The sequence below is a fragment of the Marmota marmota genome, unplaced genomic scaffold (genome assembly GCF_001458135.2).
Source record: "Marmota marmota marmota unplaced genomic scaffold, marMar, whole genome shotgun sequence".
Taxonomy (NCBI): domain Eukaryota; kingdom Metazoa; phylum Chordata; class Mammalia; order Rodentia; family Sciuridae; genus Marmota; species Marmota marmota.
In genome coordinates this window covers 10,420,645-10,437,175 of record NW_026000005.1, presented here as the reverse complement: position 1 = coordinate 10,437,175, position 16,531 = coordinate 10,420,645, and the positions used below count along the sequence as shown (strand labels likewise).

General features: G+C 35.8%; 1 protein-coding gene across 1 annotated transcript in view; it reads left to right on the top strand.

Annotated features, from left to right (window-relative positions):
- The window catches only part of Slc40a1 (solute carrier family 40 member 1), a 19,767-nt gene extending 3,623 nt beyond the window's left edge, over positions 1-16,144 (top strand). Inside the window, exons 3-8 of the mRNA XM_015481144.2 lie at positions 1,518-1,677; positions 3,972-4,087; positions 5,545-5,671; positions 11,465-11,710; positions 12,493-13,128; positions 14,574-16,144. Coding sequence (XP_015336630.1) covers positions 1,518-1,677; positions 3,972-4,087; positions 5,545-5,671; positions 11,465-11,710; positions 12,493-13,128; positions 14,574-14,887 — 1,599 coding nt within the window. The 3' untranslated portion in view covers positions 14,888-16,144. The remainder of the gene's footprint in view (positions 1-1,517; positions 1,678-3,971; positions 4,088-5,544; positions 5,672-11,464; positions 11,711-12,492; positions 13,129-14,573) is intronic.
- Positions 16,145-16,531: the final 387 nt, after the last annotated feature.

Here is a 16,531-nt window from a genome sequence, read left to right as displayed (position 1 = left end):
CCCCCCCCCCCCAGGTCCTAATCTTAATTTAATTTTGAGCTGTGGCTCAAAATTTGTTTATGATCTTTTACACCACAGTTTCTCTATCTCTGCTCTATTGATGGTTAGATCAGAAAATTTTTTCTTGTGGAGGATTGTCTTATGCATTGTAGATGTCAGTGGTGTCCCCCCTCTATCTTCCTGCAGTTGTGACAACCAGAATAATTCTGGACATTCACAGATCATCCCTGGAGAGTAAACTCACCCTCAGTTGAGACCTACTGGTCTACAGTGAAATTTATTGTAATTGATTTCTAGCCCATATCAGCCTAAGTTTTGAATGTTTAAGATTGTTGCCTTGGCTTTATTAAATTTTTAAAATAATTTTAATTATTTTAAAATAATCAAATATAATAATTTGCTTCCAGTACATGAAATTTATCATGAGATTCTTGACAGACTTTGGAAATGTCTAGGAATGTAACTACTTTTACATAGGGTCAAATCTGTAAGGAGCTCAGCCTGAGAATTTAGTATCCTGAAGTGATTTTGTGGAATAGGTCATGATAGAATATTGTCCTTCTTTCTGTGAACCCTGGAAGTCAGGTGTGGAGTTAAATTCTCATAATAAAGTTCCTCAAAGATTTCTTATATGTTAATCTGCCTGGTTTGCAAGTTTCTATTAAACTTATGCCACATTTTGTAGCAACAAATTCCAGAATTTCCTATGTACTCTGAACCTGTATAAAAAATATTGTTTTTCCCCATCTGTATTAAAATGTTAAAATGACTATTTACACATTTATGTGGATGTCTTTGTTTATGTGTGCCAGAATTTGATCTTACTGATTTTATCTTTCTGATTGCTTGTCAGTTTTATGATTCTGAAATAGGGCTGTTTTAAAATGTTAGAGGTAAAGAGTCATTAGAGATCACATAGTCCATTCCTATCATTTTACAAATTGGGGAACTAACTTTTTCTTTTTATCTTTTTTTAAAAATATTTTTTAGTTGTAGATGGACACAATACCTTTATTTATTTTTTTTTATGTGGTGTTGAGGATCTAATCCAGGGCCTTACACATGCTAGGCGAGTGCTCTACCACTGAGCCACAACCCCAGCCCATGACTTTCTTTAACATTAAATGTATGTCAGTGTTTATGAACTGTAGTGTAATTTAGTCTGGTTCCACAGCAAACTACTTTATTGCCTCTCAAATCAAAATAGGAAAATCACATGCACACAGAGAACAGTTTCTGTGTCATCTTAGGTCTGGAAACCTCATTTTTCTGGAATAAGAATGTTTTATTAGTATCATGCTGTTTTGAATTTACTTAGTAACTGTGCAGGAATATTTTCCATTGTATCAGGGTGTACAGTTTTAACATCTGACCAATATTTAATCCATAGAATAATTATTGACTTTGAAGTCTTGTGCTGTAGCCAGAAAATTGACCTTTTGATAAGAAAACAACTCCCTGAATACAATGAATTAGAAACCAAAAATATTTGATCACAACATTTTCTCCTCTTCAAGGGAGATCGGATGTGGCACTTTGCCGTGTCTGTGTTTCTGGTGGAGCTCTATGGAAACAGCCTCCTCTTGACTGCAGTCTATGGGCTGGTGGTGGCAGGATCTGTTCTGGTCCTGGGAGCCATCATTGGTGACTGGGTGGATAAGAACGCCAGACTTAAAGGTGAGTGTCCTTACACAATTAAGCCCCAGTGCCTATGGGATCAGCTCTGAGCTTCTGTAAGAAAGTAAACAACAAACTAAGAGAGAAAGCATTGTTATTAACCCACTGAGTACATGCCACACCTAGGGATGGGGGTTCAGCAGCACCTCTGGAGTCAGGGTCCTGGGGCTCCTGCATAAAACAGAGATGCCAGCATTGTTGACCCAAGAGTTTGTTGGTTGTTTTTTTTTGTTTTGTTTTTTGTCTTTTTGGCAGTTCATAAATTTCAGATGTTAATGATTAACACTGTAGCCACTTTCTGGTAACCATGTTAAACATTAAAATTTGCTTAATTCTGGCTTCCTTCCTAACCACATTGTGAACTGGAGTCCCTTTAGTGTGATGTTCCTGGGACAGCTTTAGCATCTGTCCTCTGGTTCACTGTGTTTCATCTAAAGGTTTGTGTAAGGGAATTGAAAACTAAATATTGATTCAAGGGAGAAAAGCTGAGTCTGGATAATGAAGTGTATAATTATAATTTTTTAGGGAAAAAGAAGAAATAATGATATATTGACTTTATTATAGAGAATTAGACTAATTTTGTTTTATTAAAGAAAGAGAAAAAGTGACTGAGCAATTTAGTTATTTAGAATATAAAGGCAATGAAGATTATCATTCAGGTAAAATTTTCTTGAATTGCTTAGTTGATAATGCCTGGACCAGGCCATATCTTTCTTAGACCTTCTCCATGTCTAGGGAATGATTGAGGTTTCATTAGTTTCTTTCAGTTCAGGGTGACTACTCCTAGATACCTATACATGTAACAGGATTATCAAATTGTGGGACTTGATGCTACTAGTAAAATGGTCAAGATAAAAATTTTTCTGTTTTGAGAATATGTAGACCAGAACACATATAGAAAAACAATTCTGTATCCTAAAAAAAATCCTAGTTATTTACATGATTATGCATACAAAATAGAATCTTATTATACATAGAAACATTTAACCTTTTAAATGTTGGGCATTGCAATCATAGGTTGGGAAAGGATGTTGAGTTGGATGAAGAAGAATGTGGTGGGATCACAGTCTCCCACTTATTTTATATAATCAACTCATTTATCACTCTTCATAGAAAATTTCCCCTAACGTCTCTAGGTTTAATCATCATTTTTTTTTCTCTGTGCTCTCATGAGGCTTTGTTTGTACCTCTGCTTTTGGACTTACATGGTTATAATTACCTGTTCACATATCTTTCTTCTGGTCTGTCAGGTCCTAGAAGCTAAGAATCTCATTCAGGTGATATTTAATCCTGTGCAATGAATGAATGAATGACTTACATGTTGGAATTTTTTTTTTTCAGGCCCTGTTCAGAGAGTAGTTGTTTTGTTTTGACTCTTTGATATGACCTTACAAGCCAGGATGAGCTTTATTGTTCCAAATAAGAAGAACTATAATTACACCTTAGATATTTCAAAGTGCTGTCATAAATATTTTATTTGAGCATCATTATGATCCTTTAAAGTAAGGAAGACATATATAACCATCCTCACCTTCTAGACATAGGCATAAGAGACCTTAAATATCCTTCTTGGATCATCTACCCAGTAAATTGCTGAAAAGAGACTACAAGATGTCTTTACCTGCCTTTCTCCAGCACCTTATCTACATAAATGCCTCATTCTAAGAGGGTTGACATTTTTTTGTGTGTGGGATGGAAGGTGGAGCCTAGAATTTCACAGCAGTGGCAGATAGCATTACTACGTCAAAAAAACTCATTGATGCTTTATTCTTGGCAAGTTTTTGTATTTTTTTCCTATTTGTGCATCTCACCTTACCAGAGTAACCCTGCCATGTAGAAGACCGTGGATCATAGATTTTATAACTTCTCTTGATCTCTTTTTTTTTTTTTCAGTGCAGGGGATTAAACCCTGGCCTTGAACATACTAGACCTCCTTCTTTATAACCTCCTACATGTTCTTGTTTCAGCTTAAGCAATAAAGGACAGAGAGATGGATCTTATCTATGTAATAGTTCTGTTTATGACAGTAAGCTTTCAATAAATAAAATGAAAATATATTGTAAATGACTTCAACAGAAAAAATTGTGGGTACTTTTTGTTTGCATATTTCACTGGTCTGTGATCTTCTGGGTTAAATTGGGATAGTTGAGGCAGAATTTTGTTTGGAAACTTTTCCTTTTGTCATATAGTAAATAGGCATATGCATTAATGTAGTGGATCGTTGATGTGTGGATAAAAACAGCCTTATGAAAACATGGTGCCGCAGTGAAAACTCTCTTTCTTCCTCTGTACAGTGGCCCAGACTTCACTGATAGTACAGAATGTTTCAGTCATCCTGTGTGGCATTATCCTGATGATGGTTTTCTTACACAAAAAGGAGCTTCTGACCATGTACCATGGATGGGTCCTTGTAAGTTCCCAATGGGATTCTTTTTTTTTTTTTTTTTTGGTACTGGGGATTGAACTCGGGGGCATTTGACCACTGAGCCACATCCCCAGCCCTATTTTGTGTTTTATTTAGAGACAGGGTCTCACTGAGCTGCTTAGTGCCTTGCTTTTGCTGAGGCTGGCTTAGTACTCACAATCTTCCTGTCTTAGCCTCCCAAGCCTCTGGGATTATAGACATGCACCACCACGCCTGGCTCAATGGGATTCTTGATGTCAGAATATTGGATATCTATTAGTGATGAAGATAAAAATGCTTCAAAGTCAAGGAGTGTCTTTTTTTTGTTGCAAATTTGACTTTTTAATATTCATCCCATGTCTACTGTAATGTCCCCTTTGATTTAGTGTTGTTTTGCCCATAATAGGTACTAAGTATTGTTTGAATTCAAATTACATCCTATTAGTTTTTAATATAATTCAGTTTTCAGTTTTATTCTATCTTACTGTGTACGTTATGTGTATTAGATAAGAAATGTTATCCAGGGGCTGGGGATGTGGCTCAAGTGGTAGCACGCTGGCCTGGGCATGCGTGCGCCCCGGGTTCGATCCACAGCACCACATACAAACAAAGATGTTGTGTCTGCCAAAAACTAAAAAATAAATATTAAAAAAATTCTCTCTCTCTCTCTCTCTCTCTCTTTAAAAAAATAAAAAAATAAATAAAAAAATAAAACAAAAGCAACATTTAAAAAAAAAAAAGAAATGTTATCCATATGAACATATTAATCAGTCTTATTTGTGTCCCTCCAATAATAATAATTGTGATTTCTATTTGGAGATATCATCTGTATAAGTTCATACACAATGATTTCATGGTAGCTTGATGGAAAAAAAGTGAGAGGAATGGGATATGGTGGATAACAATGAACTTGGTGTCGCTATTGAAACTTCCTGTATTTATTTGGACTGATAGGATAGAGTTTCAAAGCCAGGCAGGACATTAGAAATCTTCAAGTATATTCCCTTCATTTTGTCAGTGACAAAACTAAGACAAAAAAAGTTTGGTTCATTATCCATTATCATTCAGCTATAAAGTTTCAGAACTCTGACAATTAAATATAGGTCTTTTCAATTCCCCTTCAGCATCTTTTTGGTGGAGATGTTTGAGGGAAAACTGTTACCATTTTCTAATAACTTTGTCACCATTCTCTTAATAGCTAAGTCACATAATGTTCATGTGACTATTATGTTTTTTACATTATACATATTACAGATGATTATAGATTAGGACAATGTACTCTTTAACTTGTCCACTGGTATTTAATTGTTTCATGCACACAAAGTAAAATTTCTTATAAATGAAACTAAAACAAAAATGTATTATTTTGTCAGAAAATTTTAAATTACCGTGTATGGTGGGTGAGGTAGGCATTAGTGTAATAAACTGACATTTTACCTCCATTTTTCCTTGTAATTCCTTAGACTTCCTGCTACATCCTGATTATAACTATTGCAAATATTGCAAATTTGGCCAGTACTGCTACTGCAATCACAATTCAAAGGGATTGGATTGTTGTTGTTGCAGGAGAAGACAGAAGCAAATTAGCAGGTAATTTGATTTTCTTTTTTAATCAAATGGGTATATTAGGATTCACTTTAAATCTGTGGAAATAAATAAGACTAGAATCCTTTTTGTTATTGTTCTGTGTATGTTTTAAGATAATAAACTGAAGATGTAGTTGCTTTTAACTTTATTGTCAAATCTTACTGCTTAGATTTATCTGTTATGGAGGTAATTTAGAGGATAGTTAACTACTCTTTTATTCTTTGCAAACCCGGTAAATGGAAAATCTTTCTTGAGCTTTTCCTTTTTCTTTTTAAATTTGGTGAACTGTTTCCAATATTTAATATATATAACAATGAGAATTTGACATGTTATTTTTACCAGTCATATCTGTGGATGTTATCACTGGTAGTAAGGATCATATCATGGATATTATTTTTCTCCACATGAAACGGAAACAACTTAGTTGTAGGAGAGACTCTAGAAGTTAGTTTCTTCTATTTTAAAGTTACAATCTGTAACTTTCATTACATTATGTAGGATGTAATGCGGCTGCTGTCAAAAACTGAAACAATATTGGACAGAACGCACTTTTTAAGACCTGACAGTCCTATTCCATTGGAAACATACGAGTGGCTAAATAAAGATCATGGAGTACTCACAAAGCAGTGTGTCCTCTCACAACAACATTGCCTGGGCTTGGAATGCCCTCCTTACTTAATATTCTCTTTCTTCCTCCCATACAACACAGACACAAATTGAATTGATAATTACACATGGTAGAGGAGGAAGGGTACACCTGCCTACTAGTTAGATCAGCTGAATCAACTCTGCTGGTCATTAAGATAATGAGTATCACAAACACATTGCCTAACCATCCTGACAGACAAGAAAACCATTCCTGATGACTTAAGTGGCTTTTTTCAGGACACAGAAGGCAAGATTATGTGCCGGGATTAGCAAGCAGCTTTGTTTGATGGGACCTTGTGATTAAAAATAAGGAAAAAAAAAAAAAAGGAGGTGGTGACTGAAAGAGAACAAAGTCTGTGGAGGTCTAGAAGAAGAATTTGCTCGAATCATCACTTTGTGGTAACAATATTATAATCTAGGTAGAAAAGCACTGTGATTTCAGAGGATGGTACCTGCATACTAGGACGAGTGTAGTAAGAATGAGTCTGCACAGCAGGGAATTCTCCTTGACTTTTCTTTCTGTGATGATTCATAAAAGGGAATAGTTCTTCATCTCTTTTTGTCACATTGACCTAGAAGATAAGGCTAGGCCCTTTATTTTTTCTCTTTTTCACATGTTCTTTAAGCATGTAAAATATGTTCCATATTATAAAATTCAAGATACTTTTAAAATCCCATTTATTTTTAGAATATATTTTGGGAGAAGGTCGCCTTGTAAATGATTTTTTTTTGCCTATCTGAATTTCTTAACTAATTTTGACTCTCTGAATTGTATTAAAGAAACTAAAGTCTATTAAAGAGAAAGTGACTCAGCATCTTTAACTCGTCCTACTACATATACATGAAAAACAAAATAAAAAAAAAATTTCACAAAGTTATGTGGGTCTTTCTCACTAGGAAGTGATGTTCCAGAACAATGACAAAAATATGACTGGCAATTTCTCATCTGTCCCTCTTTATATATATGACTATTGCAGGGTTGAAGAATCTAGGCCAAACAGTCTATTTTCTAGCCTTCAGGAGTTTCTTATTAGGCAGACTTAAAGGAGAACAGAGAAAAAGGAGGTGGGTAAAAGAAAAATAGAACAGAGATGGGAGAAGGTGGAGTGCTTTGGGGACTGCAGCTGCTGCTTGATCCTGTGAGGCTTTGTCTACATGGATACACCTGCTCCAATCAGGAAAAATTTATGGGTATATGAAAATACAGCCTAAGTTTTGAAGTTGTTGGCAAAGATCCGGCACTGGGCTGGGAGGCTTTACCTGTGTGCAAGTTGTATCATCAAAGGTAAAGAATAGGAGAAACCATCTAGTTTAGAAAGCTACAGAAGGGGTGTTGTTTTTCACATGCATATCTGTTAGCTAAGGTACTTACCAGGTACTCGATTTAAAGTTTGGATAAAACATTCTCTTGTGCCACACAGTCTGTCTAACCTGTTTGAAATTCACTCCTTTTCCCAGACATTTTACTCCATCCATTGCCTTATTTTCTTCCCTGTTCCCTTGTGGATTTCTCTTTATTAATATCTTCTGAGGTTTTCCTTACCAACCATAAAGCAACATGTGCTGATTAGCTTGGATCAGGTATGGCTGTCAGATAAATACTATATGTGAATGCATGTGATTTCATATATGAGATAGACATCATGCTAGCAGCTATTTGCTTAGCAAATTCTTTCTTAAAAATTATTCTTCTATAAGATGTAATATAGCCTCTATAATAATTTAATTTATAATTTAAATAGTTATTTTCATTATAATGGCATGTTCTGTGCCACAGCTGTACTACAAAACAACTAAATTGGAACCAAATGAGCACATATATTTATGTTTGTATAAGAATAAATATAATTCTGTAAAGAGCATAGGTTTGTGCATTTAGAAAATGAATTCTTTTTCTAGGAAATTACCAATGAAATGATTGGGTCTTTATTTTATTTAAATTGTTATTTAATTTACTTAGCTTCAGAAAAACAAAAGCCGTTTTTATCACTACATATGTTCTGATACCTAAGCATTATTGATTGCCTAAGTATCATGTAAAAGATAGGAATTGGTAATAATGGGATGCTCCTGGAACATGGGGAACAGAGGTAGTGAAAAGAGTAAGATAATTTAAACCAAAATAATTTGCTTGTTGCTGTAATGGAACTTTAAGATCCAACCATATATTTTCTTCAGTTACTGGTATTTTGGGTTCAGCTCATTGAGTCATTTGGGTCAATCCCACACTTCTCTGTTGGCATATGCATCCGAAACTTGCTAGTGGGGGCAGATGGAAGATAGTGAAGCCTCTGCAAAAACTGTCATGAGTGAGATTAATGAATGCTGCCTTTGCCTTTCAAGTGAAAGGTGAAGTATGCCAAAGTTCTCCTGTTATCATGTAAGCGTTATATACTCATAGGACTAATCAGAAACTAATTAAAGACCAGAAAGAACTAAAGAAGGAATAAAGGCAATTTTCTGTTAATGTTCTTAGTCACAGATGCTTTTTCCACAGTGACCCAAAGGATTGTAAAAGACTTACCTTGTTAATTTTCACTCTGCTCTATGAGATAGGGAATGAGAAAGCAGGTGATTGTCTTAACCTCCTGTTCTTTATTCATCTTGTTCTCTACTTTGACATGACTATGCATTCCTATGGTCTTCCCTTCTATAACCTCCATCTTAAGCATCTGTATCTTGAATTACCAACTCTTACCTTTGTAGTTTGCTCTTTCACTACCCCACCCCCAACAATCCTCCAACCTCTTGTCACTTACAAGTCACTAATTCCACTTTCTGTTCACTGTTCGTGACCTCTGTCTTGTCTGCCTTTCTCACCCAGTTTAAATTCTAAGGTCATTTATTCATGATTGTATGATCAACTCCTGGGTATACTCTCAGTTCTCTTGGCCCCTCTCTTTCTGTCCCTTTCATTCTGGAAGAAGCTGGTTAAGTTCAGCTCTCCACACTAGAACATGACTGAAGAAAAACACATGACCTTGCTCAGTGTTCTCACTTGAAGTTCTTAAAGAGAGGATTGAAGTCGATCCTTTCATGCTGTTAGATGATCACACCATTTTCTCTGGTCCCTTCCTTCTCCCATTTTCCTAGAGGACTATTTCTAATTTTCTCCCTTATCCTCACACATTCACGACCTTTTCCCCCTTCCTCACACGGACTGATGATCTTGCTTTGTATTTTGCCGATGCGATGTAAGAAATGAGAAGATGGCCCCCGTGTGCTTCCGTTATCATTTCTCTCTTCCTACCTGTAACTGAAGCCAAGTAGGTGATTCCACTCTTGCTACCATTGATGGATTATCTGTGACCCTATCTGAGACCAGCTCTTCCACTTAGGCAGTAGATTCAGATTCCTTCCTTTCTCATCTACTGTATCATTTCAGCACTTGAACATGCTCTGATTTTCTTCTTAAAAGCCAGTCTTTACCACACTTCCTCCTTTGCCAGTCCATTTGTTTCTTTCTATTTTCAGCAAACTTATCAAAGAATCTTGTTTCTAATTCCTTTCTTTGGTCAGAATCTTGCTTTCCAGAATCTTGCATTCCCATTGTAATTCCAGGGCAGGAGATGCATTGAAAATATAATAATAAAAGTGGTGTCTCCTGGAGTTGGCACTAGTTTCTTACCACAACTGTAATCAAGCACTTGCCCTTCCTGCTCCACTGTGTTTGAGGTCCCTGATATTTTTCTTGTGACCAATCTAATGTTTCCTCTGAGTGCTCATCTTCCTTTCCCTATCAGCAGCACTTAATTTCTCTCTCCTCTTTGCAACACTGTCACCATTGGCTTCTAAGACACCATGCTCGCTTTTTTTTTTTTTTTTCCTCTTTGCTATTTCCTTCTCACCTTCCTGCTCTCTACACATGGGTGTGCCCAGACATGGTCAGAACAAACTGATGACTTGCAAATATGGCTCATATTTATTGCCTATGACTCCAGCCTGATATATTTAACTGTCTGCCTCTTGATGTGACCTTTTGAATATTAGTAGGCCTATCAGAATCAGCACCCCCAAAACCAAACACTGGGTTTTATTCCTCTGAAATCTTGTTTCTCAGCCAATGGCAGCTCAGAAAAAAACAAAACTTTGCGTTATCCTTGATTCCTCTCATTTTCTCACAATGCATATCTAATCTGTTAGCAAGTTCTCCTGATTCTACCTTTAGAGCATACACTGTATCTTTTCTCCACGTTTTCACTATTAACCATCTTGCTCTACCCCGCCATCATCTCCCACATGCGGCCTTGCCTCTGCTCTTGTCTACCACCTCTCTCACTTTATAGTCTTTGCCTAACACAGCAGCCAAAATAAACCTTTAAAAATATGTCAGATTATGCCTCTCTCTATTTTAAAATCTTCCAAAGGGCCTCTGACTCAAAGGAAAAGTCAAAGTCCATATAATTTCCATAGGTCTGTACATGATCGTATCTGTCTCCCCTCACCCTCTGACCTCATCTCTCCTGCCCCAGCTCTGATGAACTCTTTCCTAGACTGCTAACACTCTGGGCCTACTCCTTCTGTCCTAGGACATGTATTTCCCTGGGTCTGGAATGTTCTTTTCCCTGATATCTCATGGCTCACTCTTTTGCTTCCTTTAAGTCTTTTTTCAGCAATTCCTTCCTTTAAGTCTTTTTTCAGCAATTCCTTCCCTGATATTGCCTTATTTAATACTTTTCCCTCAATGACCGTTTTCTGCCCTCTCACTACAGTATTTAATGAACATCTGACTTGTGCCATGTTTGTATGTGCTTATTGATTTATTGTTTTTCTTTTCCTATGAGAAGGCAAACTTCATGAAAACTAGTAAAGATAATAGTAGTTTTCTTTATGGTATTGAGAGTGGTGCCTAGCTTATGACAGGCATTTAATAAATATGTGTTGAAAAAATGAATATAGTCACTATTAGATTTATTTTAAAAGCTGATGTTGGACTAATTCTACAATTACAAGGGGATCACATTTCTTGAGGCAGTTTTAATGTGAAAAACAACTGTTTTCCTAGCAAATAGTTTGCTCACAGAGTGCTTTTAGAAACTTGCATTTTAGAAATCTATGCTCTTGGTTTTGACCACTATATCATGTAAATGGCCAGTATTTCTTTGACGAGTTTGAACTCTTGCCCGCCTCTTCCACCTGCTCCTGTAGATATGAATGCCACCATTCGAAGGATTGACCAGCTGACCAATATCTTGGCTCCTATGGCTGTTGGCCAGATTATGACATTCGGTTCCCCAGTCATTGGCTGTGGTTTTATTTCTGGGTGGAATTTGGTATCCATGTGTGTGGAATACTTTCTGCTCTGGAAGGTTTATCAGAAAACACCTGCTCTAGCTGTGAAAGCTGCTCTTAAAGTAGAGGAAGCTGAATTGAAACAGCTGAATTTACAAAAAGGTAAGATGAACACAATGACCATCCTTTATTCTCATATTCAGACTTTAAATGCTGGCAAAAATCAAAACTATTTTGGCTTGTATAAGATTTTATTCCCAGTAAAGGCCTGAATGAGGTTAAATATATGACTTAGGTAGATGAGGCCAAAATAAGACTTTTTTAAGGTTCCAGGGAACAACTCTGGTTTGAAACTGAAGGATCCCTAGCCCTGTCTCTTTATGTGAGTGGTAGGCACAGAAGGGCAATAAGTTGAGGGGTGGCTAGGCAAAAAAGAGGCATAGAAATGGGAAGAGAGTGAGAAAAAAAAATTCCTTAGAGTCATTGAAGAGAGGAGTTCATGGCCTTTGGAAAGAGTTCACGGTCAGTGGAAGGGAGTGAGGATGTAAAGGGCATTTCCCAACGGCAGGGGGAAGTTGGGCTATAGGTAAATGGAATCTAAACAGGGCCCTAGAAAATAAGATGCTGAATTTTCCCAGAAAGTTTTTTTTTTTTATATTTTATCCAATGAATTTTCCTGCTATTTACTTTGCTGAGAGTATAATTTCTACAAGAAAGAGAGAAAGAAAAAAGAGATCAATATTACTTTATTTAACAAAAAAAAAATGGTACTTGGAAATTGTTACATGGCTGGAATTCTTAGATTATTAGTAAAAGAAAATATATACTTTAATTCAGTAATCAAGGTAACACACAGGAAGAGAATAAGAGAAGAAACAAAATGCTAAGATAATTTTTTTACCCCCATTCCCTCCCCCCCAAATTATGATATTTTTTATTAACAGATACTGAGCCAAAATCCCTGGAGGGAACTCATCTAATGGGTGAGAAAGACCCCAACATCCGTGAGCTTGAATGTGAGCAAGAGCCCACCTGTGCCTCCCAGATGGCTGAGCCCTTCCGCACCTTCAGAGATGGATGGGTCTCCTACTACAACCAGCCTGTGTTTCTGGCTGGCATGGGTCTTGCCTTTCTTTATATGACTGTTCTGGGCTTCGATTGTATCACTACAGGGTACGCCTACACTCAGGGGCTGAGTGGCTCCATCCTCAGTATTTTGATGGGAGCATCAGCTATTACTGGAATAATGGGAACCGTGGCTTTTACTTGGCTACGTCGAAAATGCGGTCTGGTTCGGACTGGCCTGATCTCAGGATTGGCACAGCTTTCCTGTTTGATTTTGTGTGTGATCTCTGTGTTTATGCCTGGGAGCCCCTTGGATTTGTCTGTTTCTCCCTTTGAAGATATCCGTTCTAGGTTCACGCAAGGAGAGCCATTGTCCACAACTACAAAAATACCTGAAACCATCTTTACAACTGAAATGCACACATCAAACAGGTCTGATACTGCTAATACTATCCCAGAGATCCCCAAAATCTCTGTCAGTCTGCTGTTTGCAGGCGTCATTGCTGCTAGAATCGGTAAGAAGTTTCTTTGTATATGTTAATGAATTCAAAGTATATTTTTGGAAAGTTGGTACAGAGATTCACCAAAGATGTGAAATATTTCCTGGGTGTTAATTTTAGCAAAATCAACTGTCTTTAAACATGGAATTTTTATTTTATAATTTAAAAGGTTATATTTGTATGTGTGTGTGTATGTATACATACTTAAAACATGTCCAGGACTTAAAATGTTTTTCTTAAAGAGTATGTATATATATTTTTTGGTGCTGGGATTAAACCGAGGACCATGTGTGTGTTAGGAAAGTGCTATGCCATTGAGCTACAGATCCCACTTGTAGCCTCTAAGAATTACTCTTTATTTTATTTTAATTTTTTTGTGGTACTGGAGATTAGGACCTTCTGAATGCTAGACAAATGTTCTTCCTCTGAACTACACCCCCCAACCCTTAAGAATTACTCTTTAAATGTAATTTAATTTTTAAAAGATATTACTATAATAATTATACTATCTTCTAGTAATTTAGAATTTTTATATTGTTATAAGTCTACCAAAAGAACTATAATTTAGAGAATATTTCTTTAGGATAGCATAAAAAACACTGTTTTAAAAAAATTTTTTTTAGTTGTAGATGTACACAATAACTTTATTTTTATTTATTTATTTATTTTTATGTGGTGCTGAGGATTAAACCCTGTACCTCACATGTTCTAGGCAAGTGCTCTACCACTGAGCTACAATCCCAGTCCAGGACAGTGTTTTGTTTTGTTTTGTTTTTTAAGATAGGGTAGTTATTAAAAATAATCCTGATGAGTATTTATTATATACTTTGCCACACAAATGGATTTTATAACTCTGGAAGGAAACATAATGTAAAGACTTTTTACAGAGTATAGTTTAAATAATCATTAATAGAGTGCTGATGAATAACTGAATTTATTCTTGAAATGAAGCCATATTTATCTTGTGACACAAAACAGTTCATTAATTTATCAAAGACATTAATATTCCAGCAAGACAGCTTTATTGTCAGGGCCATGGAACCCAGGCAGTAAATGTAACAATGGTTTAAAGTTTCCTTGCCCTTTAACCATGATAATGTCTTAGGTTCTTTTAAGTTGTAAAAATACTGGTACTTACAGGGTTTATGTCATTTATTTCAGAGTTTTATTTTTGTAGTACAAATAGCCACAGACAAACAGGATTAATAAGCTTGAAGATTATATTTATTTTTGTCTGGTGGCTGTAAAAATCATTTCTTGAAGCCATGAATAACCCAATATTTATTAATGAGAAGAAATTCCTTAAGGCAAGGCTATGATTAATACTATATATATGAGTCAACTTAAAGACAGTAGGACTAAAATGTGTACTTTGCACATGTTCACAGGATTTTATTTATAAATCTGAGCTGTATTACTACAAATTAATTCATTCATTAAAAATATCTTTTATTATATAGGTCTTTGGTCCTTTGATTTAACTGTGACACAGTTGCTGCAAGAAAACGTAATTGAATCTGAAAGAGGCATAATAAATGGTGTACAGAACTCCATGAACTATCTTCTTGATCTTCTGCATTTCATCATGGTCATCCTGGCTCCAAATCCTGAAGCTTTTGGCTTGCTTGTATTGATTTCAGTCTCCTTTGTGGCAATGGGCCACATTATGTATTTCCGATTTGCCCAGAAAACTCTGGGCAACCAGCTCTTTGTTTGTGGTCCTGAAGAAAAAGAAGTTACAGATGAAAACCAAGCTAATACATCTGTTGTGTAAGACAGTTATCATTGCTATCCCTGTTACTAGAGTGCATAGAGCACATGTGCTATTTTGTACCGCAGAATTCCAATAAATGCCTGGGTGTATCTCTCTGGTTTTACCACAGCTGTACCTTGAAGTCTAAGAGCTATTTAAGAAACCTAAGTCAGCAAAAATGAGCTGGTTCATTTCCCTTTCATTTAGACATGGAGAAAAATTGAAAAAGAAAAAGCTAGTTGAAGTGTGGGGAGACAATACTAAAACTCCTCTTATGAGTAGATAGAATTTTACAAAAAAAGAGTAGTTAATCATGTGAATTAAGTTATTCTTTGGGAGGTATTTATTTTCTGGATTTGAATTCAGATAAATCAGTTTTCCCTAAAATTCACTGGTGTTTGAGTCTGGCCAAATTACGTTTTTTAAATCTTACTTCTCAGTTATAGTTTAAAAACAAGCTCTTTTCCAAGTATGAAGATAACCAGTATTATCCTTATCGATCCTTCTGGTCTTAAGGGATTTAATGTATGTGGAAAACTGAAAACTTAATACTTAACTAGAATTTTCTAATAAGCTTAATGGTTTAATTTTGGAGAGCACCTTTGTCTTTTTATTATCAGGGCAAAATACTGTATTAAGCATAGGTAGCTTTTCATAAAATGACTATCATGTAAGCTGCAGGTAGAAGCATAGCTGCAAAGTAGATTCATAATGCAGTGACAAAGACTTTACATATGTCAGTAGGTTAGCCATAGAAACTAGAAGCTGAAAGGGTGAGATCCTAATTTCACGCCGCTATCATGAATGACATCGTTTATCTATGAGAGAGTAAGTCCTCAGCCTGGTTAGTTACATGTAGAAAGAGGGACCTCACTTAGACAGGTTTTATTTTAGAAATTATTTGATTTACTTTTTTATACACTCAGAATATTTTTACTTTTACTGTTTTATGCCCAGAAGTTCTATTTACATTGTTTCAAGCAAGAATGTTCATAAGCGTTTCCCTTTCAAATATGTTTGAAAAGAATAGAGGAAAAAAATGTTTGTATGTATTTTTAAAAACTGTTTTACAAGTCAGTTCTCAGCATGCCTGTACCAACATGGTACTTTGCCTTAACCTTTTATGCACTTTTATGGAGACTGCAATACGTTGCTATGAGCACTTTCTTTTTTCTTGAGGTTTAATCTTTTTCTTCATCTTTCTACAGTATGACATGATTTACTATGTTGTAAAATCTTTGTAAAATATTTCTATATAAAAACATTTATAAGTCTTAATTTCTTACTGAATTGTGTCCTCCAATCATTTACTATTGCTTTTGTTACAGAACATCTGTTTTGGATAATGTGTTTTTCTTTATAAAGAGCTACAGTTTCATAATTCTCGTCTCTAGTTCGTTGTGGCCTGGAGAAAAGTGCAATAAACATGGGGCCCATCATGCATTCTTTGACCTTGAATAAGTCACACTAAGCTCTCAAGTTCCATTTCCCTTTATATAAATTAGTGATGATACTATAAACACAACTTCCCTGATTGAATCAAATAAGAGAAGCCATGTGGAAGCATGTTTTGAAATCTAAGTCAAATGGTATTACTAGAGGTTGGACCTAGGCAATGAGTCTGATACTCCAGTGAGAAGAGAGACATTTCTCTGCCCCCCCCCC